A 14,581-nucleotide genomic window follows, 5' to 3' on the forward strand; every position below is an offset into this window, starting at 1 on the left:
TGCCCCGCACTGCCGCCAGCTCCAGCTCCTTCAATTTGACAATCACCAACACCAATCAGAAATCATCACAGTGACATGTAAACATGGAGGCATTCATTAACCACAATCTCAACTGGTCATTCCACATAATGCACAATACTGACACGGCTAGTCGCATTCTCACTTATTTTCGGCGACTTATGCGTACAATACCCCCGTCAGTCAAGTCACCAGCTTCTATAAAATTTATTCAGCCCGAACTGGAATATGCCTGCACAGTTTGGGGACATCAATCAAAATAACCTTTCCACTACAAAAACAACAGTGTTCATTTGCTGAGACTACTCTTATCATGCAAGTGTGACTAACTAAAGCGCGATGCTCATCTACAAACGGAGCAAACTGCTGCGAAATTGCAAGGCTGTGCCTTCTCATAAGCCGATACTATGACCAATTTCCCCAGTCCATTATTAGCCCTGCCTACTGCATTACCAGCTGCATGAACAACTCCTTTAATAGCCCTTAATTAGGGCAGACAGTGTCAATAAATGAAATCAATGAATGCCATCTACCCTCCCCCACCTTGAACATATGCGCATCTGTCATTTTATCTTTGCACAACAAGGAACTGCAATGGCTTACCCAACTTAAAGCATCTTTGGATCATCAATTGAAAGGATCAATCGCTGAAAAACCCACCCTTCGTGTAATACTACTAGGCAGAAATGAATAGATAATTAAATATTTCCACACAAGAAAAATATTGCTTGCAAAACTGCTGCTAAACTAGAAATATTGAGAAGGCCATCGTTATCTTCTGTACCTGGTGTAGAGCTCTTGCTCAGTTTATTGAATAGTAATGCAAGTCACAACTACAGTCAGCTAAAACATGAGACCGCAGTAGAAGCCCAACCTCCCAGTACCTCCAATAAAATTCAGGAGGGCACTTTGTTGACCAAAAGTGCGGTGAGGCGAAAGCCTTAAATGCGGTGTTGCTGCTTGTGTCACTGATGTGTTGTTAAAATGTTAAGCTTCGCCTGTAAGAGTGAAACGTGACAGCGTCTAGCAACGCTGCCAGGGGGTCCATAGAACGCCATCGCCCGTTTGGTTTTACGCCGTGCTCGTCGGTAAATTGGTTTTTGGGGAAAGGAAATGTATCTGTCTTGCATATCGCGGTGGACATCTGAACATCGCTGTAACGGAAGGGAGGAAGATGGAAGTGAACGAAGACAGCATATTCACTAGACGCGCCTTTGTTCATTCCAAACCACCGAGCTGGCATGGCGGAGTGGTTAGCATGCTCGGAGTGGTTAGCATGCGGAGACCCTGGTTCGATTCCCGAACTCGACCAATTTCCTACCCGGTTTTATTTAGTTATCTGGCCTGACTAGAAAGATTAATTAGGCTAATTGGGGAATTAAGCAATGAACTAAACTCATTCCCACTAACTTGGAGCATCACTATACGATCCCTTTAATTGGCTGCATGGTTACTAGCCAAAGTACAATTGGCCCCGTTTTAAATTTGTGCACTGTGACGTCACGACCGTTTCAACCAATTGAAAAGCGCGACATTTCTGTCGACAACTCCTGCTTACAACGATGAAGCATTAAAGGCTTCCGCCTTAAAATCAGTACACATCATCATCATCATCAGCCTGAGTACACCCACTGCAGGGCAAAGGCCTCCCCCACGTCTCTCCAATTAACCCTGTCCTTTGCCAGTTGCGGCCACTGTATCCCCGCAAACTTCTTAATCTCATCCACCCACCTAACTTTCTGCTGTCCCCTGCTACGCTTGCCTTCTCTTGGAATCCACTCCGTTACCCTTAAGGACCAGCGGTTATCTTGCCTTCGCATTACATGCCCTGCCCAAGCCCACTTCTTCCTCTTGATTTCAACTAGGATGTCATTAACCCGTGTTTGCTCCCTCACCCACTCCGCCCTCTTCCGATCTCTTAACGTTGCACCTATCATTTTCCTTTCCATATCTTGCTGCGTTGTCCTTAACTTAAGCTGAACCCTCTTTGTTAGCCTCCACGTTTCTGCCCCATAGGTGAGTACCGGTAAGATAGAGTTATTGTTATAAATATCTTCCAATATTTTCACATAACACTCTTCCACACCCTGATTCCACAATGCCTGCATGACAGCTGAGGTTTCCACTGAGTCAGTATACATCACACACACTTCACGCACTTCAGAGTGTGCCATCGCCTTGACTGCCAGCATGGAAAGCTTGCTATGTGTATTTAGAGTCCTTTATCATGAATTCAGTGACACATAGTTGTGATAAAGTTGCAGTAGCCATGTCCTCTCTGTGTGTCTTTTGTGAGTGCTGTAACATTAAAGGAAAGCGCCGGCTTGCGCAAGCATTTCAGCACCGCACCAGCTGATCCAGCCATGCACCAACTCCACGGTGTCCAGCAGCTACACGATGGCCAAAATCATTGTGTGCTGTCATTTATCCTGAATCCCAGGTAGTACTATACCTACAAGAAAGCTGTCATCCATATTCGCATCATGTGTGTGAGCTCTGTGTACTGTAAAATGGGAAAAAGCTTGCAAGTACCAGAGTCGCACCATCACTGCAGACAGGAAGACACCAGCGAGCACCAGCATTACAGCATCTCCACAGCAGATTCCACCGTGAAAAAGGGCTCGGTGTCCTGGAACTGCTGACACATAGCTGATCAGCAGGGAGGTGCAGATCAAAGGGACACTGCGGACAACACATCCAATTATTGTTTCAAGTAAAAATTGATTCTCTGGCTCTTCCCAACAATGATGACATTGTCCAGGAGCAAAAAAAGATGGTTTCATTGGCAAGAAAACTAGACTTAAAAAATCTTACCACTAGTTGATTCAAAATTGTGACATCCATACCAAAAAGAACGTGTTGACACTGTTTCAAAGTGAATGGTGTTTTAGCCTGGCCTCGGAGATCCATGTAAAGGAAGTCTGTGTTAATGCACACATTATACTTGCAAAATCGGCTGGTGGTAAGGACACTTATTTCTGTCTGCCGATCTTTTCTAGCTAGCAGCAGCTCCGTTTTCGGCAAGAGTGGTCTCTTAGTGATTGCAATGTGGCATCCTACCGATCCCAGTAGAGTATAAGGACAGCTAACATTCAGACTTAGCACATGAATGAAAGATATCGACAAGTACTACTTGCAAATGGTTTATTCGTGTCTGTTGTCCCTTTGTCTCTATCGAAATATTGGCCCTCCCGTGACAACAACTAGCCCTGATCAACCATCCCTGTCGGCAAAAGCCGGTAGCAATGACGTAATTATTTTAAATGGAATCTGGAGATACAAGTAAAATCAATCCATCCTTAGAATATATCGTGTACAGGGCAGTGAAGCTGTTAGTCTCCGTTGCTGCAGTAGCAACCACTTCATCAGCTAAGCAACTGTTATGCTAAATGACTGCGTCTACAGGAACTTAACAACAGATTGTCCAGCTGAAAAACATCACCACATCCTTACCGGCAAAAATTAAGGGATCTTTGGCATCAAACTTTTTGTGCATGTTTTCTTCTTCGTAATGATGAGCAAGACATTAGTATATATGGATCGACACATGGTATTCGCCTGCGGGGCGCTAAGTAATTTACAATTGAACTAACTCTCTCACGACATTTTGACTTCAGTTTTACGAGGAAAACAGCAATGGTGATACTAAAATTCAGCACAGGCAGCAGAGGTATGAAAAAAATTGATACAAAAAATTGCAGTGGCTTAGCTCAGCTAGGCCAAGATATACGTATCGAGAGTACGGTTAAACATTGATTACACCTCGTCGTTTAGCTTGGTTTTTCTCTGGCTATGTCCAATGTTTAGCTTTGGTTGTTATACCCCCGTCGCGTCTAATTGCGGATACACTGAAGACAGGACATTTGTTATGCAGCAAAGTGTGACGCAGTTATTTCCGGTTCTTCGTCTTGTAGTTGAAGCCGGGCTTCTTTCAGTGTCTCCAGTTCACTATCCATATCTACCGACGGCTCCACCGAGCCACCTTCTATATATATACACAGCTGCATCAACCCCCCTCCTCCTACGGCACATCCGCACAGCTGTTGCAACTCGGTTTCGCAAAAATTCTCTGTCAGTTTTTTGAGACAGCCCGGAAGCTTCGCCCACCAGCCTGAAAGCCACAGGAAACGCGCTCGTTTTTTGCCTCTAGCAGTATGTAGACTACCTAGGGCTGCCAACAGGTTTCAGCTCAGGCAGTGAGTCAATGACGGCTACCAGGTAAAGTGACATAGTGCCACTTGCCATACAGAATTTACACTCCACATGCTTCTGCCTACTTCTCGCATTCCTGGCGGATAATATTGAATGTTTAGTCTTCACACGACCTCTGTTGCTGCTCTCAGTGCCATATGCACAAGTTTTCATGACCCATATCCTTGCACCTTGAGTTTACATCCTTGAAATGCACAATACACGAATGAATTCAGAGCCCACCATTGAGTCTTTTCACATTATAGAAAACATTTTGCACTGCTGCGGTGGCTCAGTGGTTATGGCGCTCGGCTGCTGACCCGAAAGACGTGGGTTCGATTCCGGCCGCGGCGGTTGAATTTCGATGGAGGCGAAATTCTAGAAGCCCGTGTACTGTGCAATGTCAGTGCACGTTAAAGATCCCCAGGTGGTCGAAATTTCCGGAGCCCTCCACTACGGCGTCTCTCATAGCCTCAGTCGCTTTGGGACGTTAAACCCCATAAACCAAACCAAACCAGAAAACATTTTGTTGCCTTGGTTTGCACTCTTGAGCAATGTATTTCATTGGTGCACTTAAACCCTCCACGCGTTCAGCCAGCACATGCTGTAGACAATTTTTGACACCATCCATGTCCTTGTGTATGTGGTATGCTCACCCTATCAAAGATTCTCACAACCTCATCACAACCTCACATCATCGGTGCGCTTCAAATATGAAATTCATAGTGCACTATCATGTACAGTAACAATTTCTTCACGGGTTTTCTAGGTTACTAGCAACACATCAAGGATGCCAAGTAAACACACGTGCTGCATCACAACAGAAGAGCTCAGCTTTGGTGCCTGTGTCATGTGACCGCTGCTTTGCCTCTGCGCACTCAGAGAAGTGGACATGTCATAGCACCACCTTGCAATGTGTCATATTAGTCAATTCTGCAATTGCGATTTACAAGAACGTCTCAGTTACTGCCGAACAGGTTCACCCATTACATGAAAACAGTATGCCTTGCGCACTAAAGAGCAGACAACGGCAGACACTGTGGGGGAGCCCGACCGCTGGCAGTGACTGCCAAAATCTGCACGCAGCGTCTGAAATTTAGACTACTTCATCATGACGTTATTTACTGGTACACTGGAAACCACGGTCTGACAGTTGGCAGTCTGGGACTCCTAAATCAAAGAGGCCACCCAGTGTGAGCATTAAATTTTGATCCTTAATGAAACTAGGGCTTTAAAATTTTCATTAATTTTTTTCCTGTTACCTGTTTGGTTTATTGTTTAGGGGAGTTCAACGTCCCAAAGCGACTCAGGCTATGAGGGACTCCGTAGTAGAGGGCTCCGGAAATTCCGACCACCTGGGGTTCTTTTAACAAGCACTGACATCGCACAGTACACGGGTCTCTAGAATTTCACCTCAATGGAAATTCGGCTGCCGCGGCCAGGATCGAACCCACGTCTTTCGGGTCAGCAGCCAAGCGTCATAACTACTGAGCTACCACGGTGGCCTTGTTATCTGTAATAATGCAATTAACTCCTTAGTGGACTTGGATGAGCCAGGCTCATCATAAGCACACTAATTTTTGGAAGGAAATTTTCTCTTTTTTGCCTCAAAATTACCCCATTGCTAACATGGGCAATTGTAGTCCATCAAACCACTCAAAATACCGCACAGTTACACTACACTCAGTACAATCTGCTCTCAATGATTTCCAAACATCAGGCTGTAATGTTATGTATGCTCCGAGGTTATATAATGAGGTTCCTACACAAAAACAAACTATCTTTCAGTTTACTGAGCATTACTAAAGATACTTAATGACAGTCAGGGCAGTTACCCTCACACATCTCAAGGAAGCTCCTGAGCACCACTATGCATATCAATACACTTTAATATGATTGTGTACCAAGGAGTACTGGCACCATATACCAAGCAGAACTGGCACCGTATACCTCCTGTGCAAGGGTACCTGCTCAGGTGCACTGTAACCTTGGAAGCATTGGGGGGAACTCACTGAGGTAAGGCACACCAATGTTCTCAGCCTATGATTCTTTCAGCCACTGAAATCTATACACAGCAAGGTCCTGCATGATTGCATTAAACAGACTCCACCTTTGCTGCCTTCCACAGTTTCAAGAAGCATTCTCAAAATGGAGTATTAAAACCATATGAAATAGAAGCCTTCGCTCAAGCACGTTCAACATCTAGAGCAATACCGTGACCTTCAGTCCCCAATGCAATTCCAGGAAGTACAAAATCTGTTCTCAGATTAGTTAAAGGCACAAAGCTGGTAGAAAAGTGGTCCAGGCAAACAAAAATTACGCTCAGCAGAAAAACCGGGTCGCCAGGCCAATGGGTTTCAAACAGTGTTGGCAACAGGAGTGGTGACTATTGCAACGCTCAGTTTTTCTATTATCTCCTCCTCATGACATCCCTTCCAGCCCATTTGAAATTTAACATGACACAATGTGGTAAACAAATGGGTAAACTCCATGCTGGTTATGTTTACAAAGTAAATGCTACACATAGCTTTAGCTGGTTCCATTATGCTGCAAATGCTTGTTCAAGAGTTATTTACGGTCATTTGATTACTGAACCTACAGATAATTTAAGTATCTTTTTCGGTGGTAGCATGAGACCTGATTGATGAGTTGTTACTGCATTTCAATTCTGTTGCCCTCAAAAAATTTCAACAAAATACATTTCATAAACTGACATATAGCAACCTAGAAAACTTGGCTTTTAGATATAGGAATGCAAAGTATTTCCATGTATAGCAAGACTGCATCTCATTATGCATTTGCTAGGAACAAAATTTAATATTATGACTCAGCTGGTATGGATGGTTTGGTTTATGGGGTTTAACGTCCCAAAGCGACTGAGGCTATGAGGGACGCTGTAGTGGAGGGCTCCGGAAATTTCGACCACCTGTGGTTCTTTAACGTGCACTGACATCGCACAGCACACGGGCCTCTAGAATTTCTCCTTCATAGAAATTCCACCACCGCAGCCGGGATCGAACCCGCGTCTTTCGGGTCAGCAGCCGAGCGCCGTAACCACTGAGGCACCACGGCGGCTGGTATGGATGGGACAAATAGACAATGAATGAGTCTTTCACACACTGTAACAGACATATAATACCCTCTGGCACGACATAGTTACAAGATTTTCTGAGATAGTACTGCACACTAAGCTAACACATCAATAGAACCCTGTCATAAAGGATGGCAGATAACGCTTGCATGCCACCCACAACAACAGCCTATTGAATATCAGTTTCTGTGCCACCTCCAAGATGCAACAGGTGCGTGACACTGGTCTGTGCAAAGGCAGCTTCATGGCACCTTTTTAAGGTTTCAAAACAGGCACCACCCAGGCCGCTAATCGTGGTATGTTAACCATTTCTTAGCCTGCATTACAGCATCTAAGCAGGTAAGTTGCAAAGCATCTGTGTTGTGCTGTGTTTGGTTCAGTAGCACATAAGCATCTAAGGCTGCCATATGCCAAGCTTATCGAAGCATTTGATTAGATAAATAGCAATGAAGGCAGCTTCGAAATAGAGCATCTGTTTTGTGTGCAAGAGGCCTGTGGTTCCAATGGTTCCGCATCTGCCTATTCCATAAGATTTTCTACTCCAATTTTCAACTTCGCTCTCGATGGATTCAACCAGCACCGTTCATTTCTCACCGTTGTGATCACCAACACAAGGTCACAGTGCCTCATTGTAACACAGTGACATGTGCGCAATCATATTTTCCGCTAGCCTCTAAAGAATGGAATTCCCTACCCGCATCATTAACTAGCATCACTGATTCAACTCAGTTTAGAAGAATACTGACCACTCTGATTACATAATGATCGCTTTTGTATTTTATTGTAGTGTTGTGTTCTCCACGTACTAGTATTGTTCTTAAACTATTTTATTAATCTGTTCCGTGTTAATTTTGCTCACTTCTTTTTATCCTGCCTCAGTTGTTCTATACTTTTGTATGAATTGTGCTTTGTTTATTTTTCTTGTTATCAACTGCCCTTCCCCTCTGAAATGTACTTTGTACCCTGAGGGTATCACAAATAAATAAATAAATCCAAACGCCAGCATTGTTCTCAAACCGAGTAAAACCAGAGTACTGACGGATACGAAAAACCAGGCCTGGGGTGGCGGCCGATTGCTGCAGAGCTAACAATGCCCCCCGTCACCAGAACAGAATTTGGTTAACCTGGTGCAGTACTTGGCTGTCACCTCCTAGATGAATACACCAGTTAGCCTTCAGTCCCTAGAAGCTGCAGGACAACTGAGCAGGGTGGTGGTCAAACCAGTGATGCAACAGTGTGTACTAAGCACTGGATTCAAACAGGCCGCCACTAGAAACTGAACTTGGACACGTTCAACGCAGTAAAGTTATCAAGTGAGGCTAGCTTAGCAGTGCTGTTCAAGTAGCTGCTCATTGCAACTTTTATTCCACAAAAATCCCTAGCAAGAAAACAAAAAATGCTCAGTTACTTTTCAGTCACAGCTTTCATAAAAGCTCAGCTTCCTTTTTGTTCCAAAGCTCAGCATTAAAGCTGACTGACAATGTCTTGTGCCCTTTCTTTAAGAGCCTTCCTCAGACCATTGGTCTCTATCACTCATAATAGGTTATTAACAGCTTCCGATTTCTCAGGATAATCGTCTGCTGAAGAATTCAACAGGAAAAAATTGCTTCTAACTTATTTTCTTTCAAACTGTAAATTTCTTCACCAAGGCAACTCTGTGCATCAACTTTTTTGCTCTTTCAGCCTCCTGCCTGTTTCAGGTCTCAAGAAGCACATTCTGCCTTGCAGAAGCCGTGAACATCCACCATCCTTTTGTGATCTGCAGCTTAAAGGGCAACCCTGCATGTTTTCCTTTTTTCAAGATTATGAGTTGATTATCACATTAACCCCCCCCCCCCCCCCCCCACACCCCTTCAAGTACTGGTCACCATGACAGAGCTTGTCAATGTGGCCAAGTACAATGGGTTAGGATATGCCATGTGAACCAAGTTTATCTTCTCTGATCGTTCGGTGTTAGAAGACAGAACTGAGTTCTCAGGTTTTATCTTCCACACAAACCCTCAACTTCCACTTTTTCAAGAGATGCATTATGTGTGTAGAACACCTTGCCATCAAAGACCAGAAGTTTTTGCCAGAAGACCATCCCGAGACACTTCATAATGTAAATAGTTTGTCGATATGAAGATGGACCTGGGCACATACTTCAGTACCACTAACATGTTTGCAATATAGAAGAGTATTAGCACCATTTTCATATGCCACATCAACCAAAAGAGTGCCTATGATGTGACATCCATGCAGTTTGCCACTACACTTAGGTCACTCTCACGTGGTTGAGCTGAAGTGAAAATCTGTGCGTCGCTGGTGTCACACGAAGCAACAACTACCAGCATGCTCAAAGTCCAGCCTTTGTGATTCCAGAAAGTTTTGAAGCCTCTGTTGTTCACTTAGACCATGACAACAATATCTTCAGCATAGTAAACAATTGCTGAAGCATCCTCAGCTCCCCTACTGTGGCCAACAGCTTGGCAGGCTCCACTTTGCCATATTCGCTGTCAGCTCATTTCAACCACACAGCTCCTTGAGCAACCATCATTGTCTCCAGAGCACCATTAGTTCTTGACATCTTGCCACAAATTGACATGGAGGGCACCAAGCAGCCGCCCTGAGCTGTACTGTAAGCACAGTACCAACTACATGGGGACTTGATTCATCGTATATCAGTGTAAAAGCACCCATAAAACAAATAGAACACGACACTAAAATAAACAGTCAGAACTTCTTTTTACAAAACAACATTGTTTTCTTTCCCCTAAAGAATGCTACACATTTAGGCAAACAATGAAAGTACGCACCTTTTTTCTAGTGGGATGTTTCAGCAGGCGTATAAACTTTTAGACAAATAACAGCTCGCCGTCAGTAACACTTCCCACAACATTTGGGAACAGTACTCGCAGCCACAACATCTGCTTTCCGCTGTTAAAAATATTAAAAATGTTCGGAAGAGTCGGTAAAAACTAATGCTAGGCGTCTCTACGTGGCTTTGATAAATAAAATTGTGCAACATGCTAGGTCAAGTTTTATGTGCCACATAACAGCTGCCAACTCAACTTCATCAAACCTTGAGTTCGAAAGGATATGGTCAATTTCTTCTACTGACAAACGACGCATGTAGAGCTTGCACACCTTTCTCTGAATGGACGTAACACCAATATGAAGTTATGTCATTTAGAACACACAAATCGGCAAGGCAGCGTCCTGTTTTCACAGGCGCGAAGCTTAAAAGGTGAGTTAAGCATTGCACACAAGACACGGATACTTATCTCGCTTCGGAAGGGCGGCAGTACGGCATACCGCGCTACTTCTTTCTTCCAGTAAAAACCAGCAAGAAACAAGAACCACGGTCCACTTGAACTTTTCAGCGGCCACATCAATGAAGTGGACCGGCGGAGGGCGCTGCTGGCGCAAATTTTACTAAATAAATAAATGTAATTATTTACGAATACAGTTAAAAAAGGCTGAATTTATTGTAGAAATATAATCAAAAATCTTCAGATCCTTCTTCCGATACTTATTACTGAGCAAAATACAACAAACACAAATGTGGGGACGGCTGGGGATGTTTTCGACCGAAACCATGAAAAAAACGAACCTAAAGTCGTTGCCTAGGTACAGCGGAGCCGTCACAAGGAAAAGAAGGCGGGACCTCGCTGGTTCAGATCTGCGGCTCGGCTTTTTGCAACTCATGTCCCGCGAAAAGTTTGACCCACGATGAAATTCCATCCGGAGTGCTACGTCAAATACGTCCAGTACCCTAGCCAGTTAAATGAAGAAGCTTTGAAGAAAACACAATTCCGGAAACCCTTGACAAAGGACCAGCAAGTCTTGGAGGTAGGCTGCGGTATCGGGCACTTCGCCCAGCAATTCCTACTGCCTCACTGCCAGCCATGTCGAAAACTAGTGGCCACCGATCTCCAGCCAGACATGGTCGAATTTGCGCGCGAGCGCTTTCCTCACGAAGACATCGTGTACGACGTCCTGGATATTGCCACTCCGAACTTGAGTCCTTTCCTCGAGAAATACGGCAAGTTCGACCGAGTCTTCTCGTTCTTAACCTTCCATTTGATTCAGGACCAGAAGACTGCTTACGCGAACGTATCGAAGTTGCTCAACGATGAAGGCGAATGCCTTGTAGTTGGCTTTGCCAGTCATGACATCGTAGACGCTTGCGCGGAGCTGAGCCAGACGGACAAATGGAAAGGGCGTGTACCGGTAAGTACGACCGGCCTCAGGTGCTTGTGCAACTATCACACGCAACGGAGCGTGTTTCGAACCAGTCAGCAGGTACCTTCACTGGCCGCGTTCGCGGTGCAACTATCACACGCAACGGAGCGTGTTTCGAACCAGTCAGCAGGTACCTTCACTGGCCGCGTTCGCGGCAGCGGCTGAGGGCGCGCACGCAGGCGGCGTCGTGCGCATATCTTTTCCGGTTGGTGATCCAACCGGAGACGGTATATGCACGACGCCACCCTAGCGCCCTCAGCGGCGGCCAGCGGCGGCGCGCGCACTTCTGCATGGCCTCCGAGATAACCTACAGTGTGATCTCGGAGGCCATGGCTTTCGAATCGTAGTTTGCGAGTGCCGCGGGGCGCATGACTGGCTGTTGTTCGGATAGGACCGCTGTGTAGAATCCGATCGCCCGTCACTCCTTTAGTGTGGCGCTTGGAGGACCACCCTGTGACGTTTGTCGTTACTGCAGGTGGTAATGGGTCGTTGAGATCTGTTTATGCACCTGCAAGGAGCCCAGCACATGGCGATTTGATATGCGTTCTTTCCAGCCCTCGCAGGCACTTAGGCCAACAAAACCAGAACATGTGACTTTCGAGCAAACGATTTCAATCTAGCAATACTTTGATTTGAGCTAGTTGGTTGTTCTAAAGTGGTTTTTCTGTGAATAAACTCAGTTGGAAGTTGGCGCCAGTCGTGTCCTGTTGTTTGTGTTGTCTTCGTTTTTTAGCGCCAGTACGCCTTTTGCGTAAACATGTCATGATTTCAATCTAAGTGCGCTGAGGTAAGAAAAGAGGAAACATGGCACTGAATCTTCATCTAGACATCGAATCAGCTCCTGGGCACATGTCCACATGAGCGTTTTCGCCGGTCTTAAACCGGCGGCATGACTCTGTCCTCTCAACGATACAGTACACCACAGCGTCCGGTTAAGCGGCACCGCCTTGCGGCAAATAAGAAAATGTTATATGGACGGTTAAACGTGCAACTAAAAACACTGTTTATGATAAAAGCTTTATGGCGTCGTAACGGTCCCTTTGCTTCTCGTTGTCAAAGGTAGGCCGCTGCATTTACACCTCGAAATCAAACCTTGTTCCCATGCAGGACCCACGGAAGGCCGCCCATCCCACCTTCAACTTCAACCGCTTGAAGTCGGCGTCCCAAGTCGAAGCTGAAATCAGAGACACACTGCGAGGAACAGGCTTGGAATGCTTGTCCTGCGACGTGCACGACAGTGGATGGAAGTACGACGATATGGATTCACTACTTGGTAGGTCTATCGAAAAAAAAAAAAACACCAACGTTCTGAAGTTGTATTGAATACGCGTGCCCGTGCAAGGCAGATGAAAGCCTACTAAAACAAAGGCTGCTAAATGCTGCCTTGAGCTAAATAGTCCCGCCTTATCATGGCACCAGTAGGCAAGAGGAGGAGCTGGTACCGGGTCACCTGCTCATCGAGTGAAGTAGGCACAGCCAATGATGGCATCGGCAACAGACAGCAGTCATTTCAAAGCTGGGGTTAGCGTCCACGTTCGCGCTTTGGGATAGTCATTATTCTCACATTTTGGGCATGTAGGAGGCCTTTAACAATGTACTACCTTTTTTCTTTGAGTTCAAACTTGCTCATTGTGTGTACAGCCTTAGAGGTCAGATACTGAGATGCTTGAAAACCTTTAACGTTGTTACGAAAGCCATGAGGTGAGCTCTTTTTACAAGTTACAAGTTTTTAATCCGAATTGGCCACAGAGTTCACACCTTTGCCCTAAATTTTTAACTCGAAATCATTAGCATTTTGTTAAATTAAGTCCTCTCTCTGGGTCGAATTGCGGAACGATCAAATAACAAAACCTCTACCAAACAGATTCATTATCCCCGTTCCTCTTGGTCGGGCATGGCCGGCGGACATATTGCTGTTTTGCGTCATGGGCAGCTGCAGTTTAATTCACTGACGTGGCAGAAGGAATGACGTTGCACGCCTAATTATGCCGGCGAACACATTAGGTGTAAACGTGACCGCAATCTCCAGTATCCATACTTTATGTAGAACCACTATGTCCCCCTTCGCTGCCGCGCGGTGGCGCTCCGCGTGACCTTGATATGACAGGGTTGCTACAACTTCAGCCGATTGATCTAACTGCGCGCACTGGAAATTTTGCGCTATGTATATTTCCCTCTTTTTCCAGTCACACTGCTTGATCTTTCCAGTCGTATCCAATTGAGGTGCCGTGTAGTCAAACAATTCACCACGGTTGACACAGGGCTCCCTGATTCTTGCAAGGCGGTCGCAGTTTTTCGTCTCGATACGATCACATCAGCCCCCCCCCCCCCTTTTTTTTTTGCAAAATAATGTAGCCGTTTCTTCGGCGCGTTTTAATGTAGTAGTATTAGCGATACACCCCTGGAGTGTGGTTTCACAGCACAGACACAAAAAGTACATTTTTAAAGTTTGCATTTAAATTTAAATTCACACACACACGCAAGCACACACAATACAGTTTGACTCTCGACGTGTACTGTGTTCGTGAAAACAGCGCGTGCTATGACGTTGACGCTGCGCAGACTCATCGTTTTCCTTCTCTTCATTTTCCAGACATGTTTCTGACGACGCTTCCCTTCAGGAGTACCGTACCTGACGAAGAGTGGGAAGACTTCCGCGCCGTTTGGGCGGAAATGATGTTCCGGAAGTTGTCTCCTTCTCCGGGCCAACCTTTGGAAGTGAAGTTTACGCTCTACGCCGTTCACGCACGACGTGCCGAGGGTTGAACGGACGTCTTTCCAGCGCCACCGGACTTGGAAGAAATATGGCTGCCGCGGTCTATGCTGTTAGACCTGTGAACACTCTCGTTTGGAGTATTTTCTATAGAGCGGTGGGCCTCTTAAGCATCTCGGTTTTTCTCTAGGACCCGCATACTTTCGCAACATATTGCTTCAACGACTCCTGAAAGTTATTTCCCGTTTATTCTGAGTGACTGTTCATCTTATTTCTAAAGTCAGCTGTGCCAAGTACGCCGAAGTTTTACAGTAACGACATTGCGACAGCTGGTAACAACGGAT

At 45.4% G+C, this 14,581-nt stretch overlaps 1 protein-coding gene across 1 annotated transcript; it reads left to right on the plus strand.

Annotated features, from left to right (window-relative positions):
- Positions 1–10,915: 10,915 nt before the first annotated feature.
- Positions 10,916–14,377, plus strand: LOC149348398 (4-vinylphenol methyltransferase 2-like). Its single transcript, XM_089585816.1, has 3 exons — positions 10,916–11,512; positions 12,632–12,797; positions 14,118–14,377. The coding sequence occupies exons 1-3, from the start codon at positions 11,012–11,014 to the stop codon at positions 14,288–14,290; spliced, it is 840 nt and encodes a 279-aa protein (XP_089441942.1). The 5' UTR covers positions 10,916–11,011; the 3' UTR covers positions 14,291–14,377.
- Positions 14,378–14,581: the final 204 nt, after the last annotated feature.

This window comes from Amblyomma mixtum, chromosome 4 (genome assembly GCF_055824585.1).
Source record: "Amblyomma mixtum isolate Tamu chromosome 4, ASM5582458v1, whole genome shotgun sequence".
NCBI classification, from domain to species: domain Eukaryota; kingdom Metazoa; phylum Arthropoda; class Arachnida; order Ixodida; family Ixodidae; genus Amblyomma; species Amblyomma mixtum.

Bases quoted from the DNA above. Each gene is read 5' to 3' on its own strand.
- LOC149348398 (XM_089585816.1), top strand. From the start codon at position 11,012: ATGAAATTCCATCCGGAGTGCTACGTCAAATACGTCCAGTACCCTAGC. The intron at 11,513-12,631 runs GTAAGTACGACC...GTTCCCATGCAG, and splicing joins AATGGAAAGGGCGTGTACCG to GACCCACGGAAGGCCGCCCA. The intron at 12,798-14,117 runs GTAGGTCTATCG...TTCATTTTCCAG, and splicing joins CGATATGGATTCACTACTTG to ACATGTTTCTGACGACGCTT.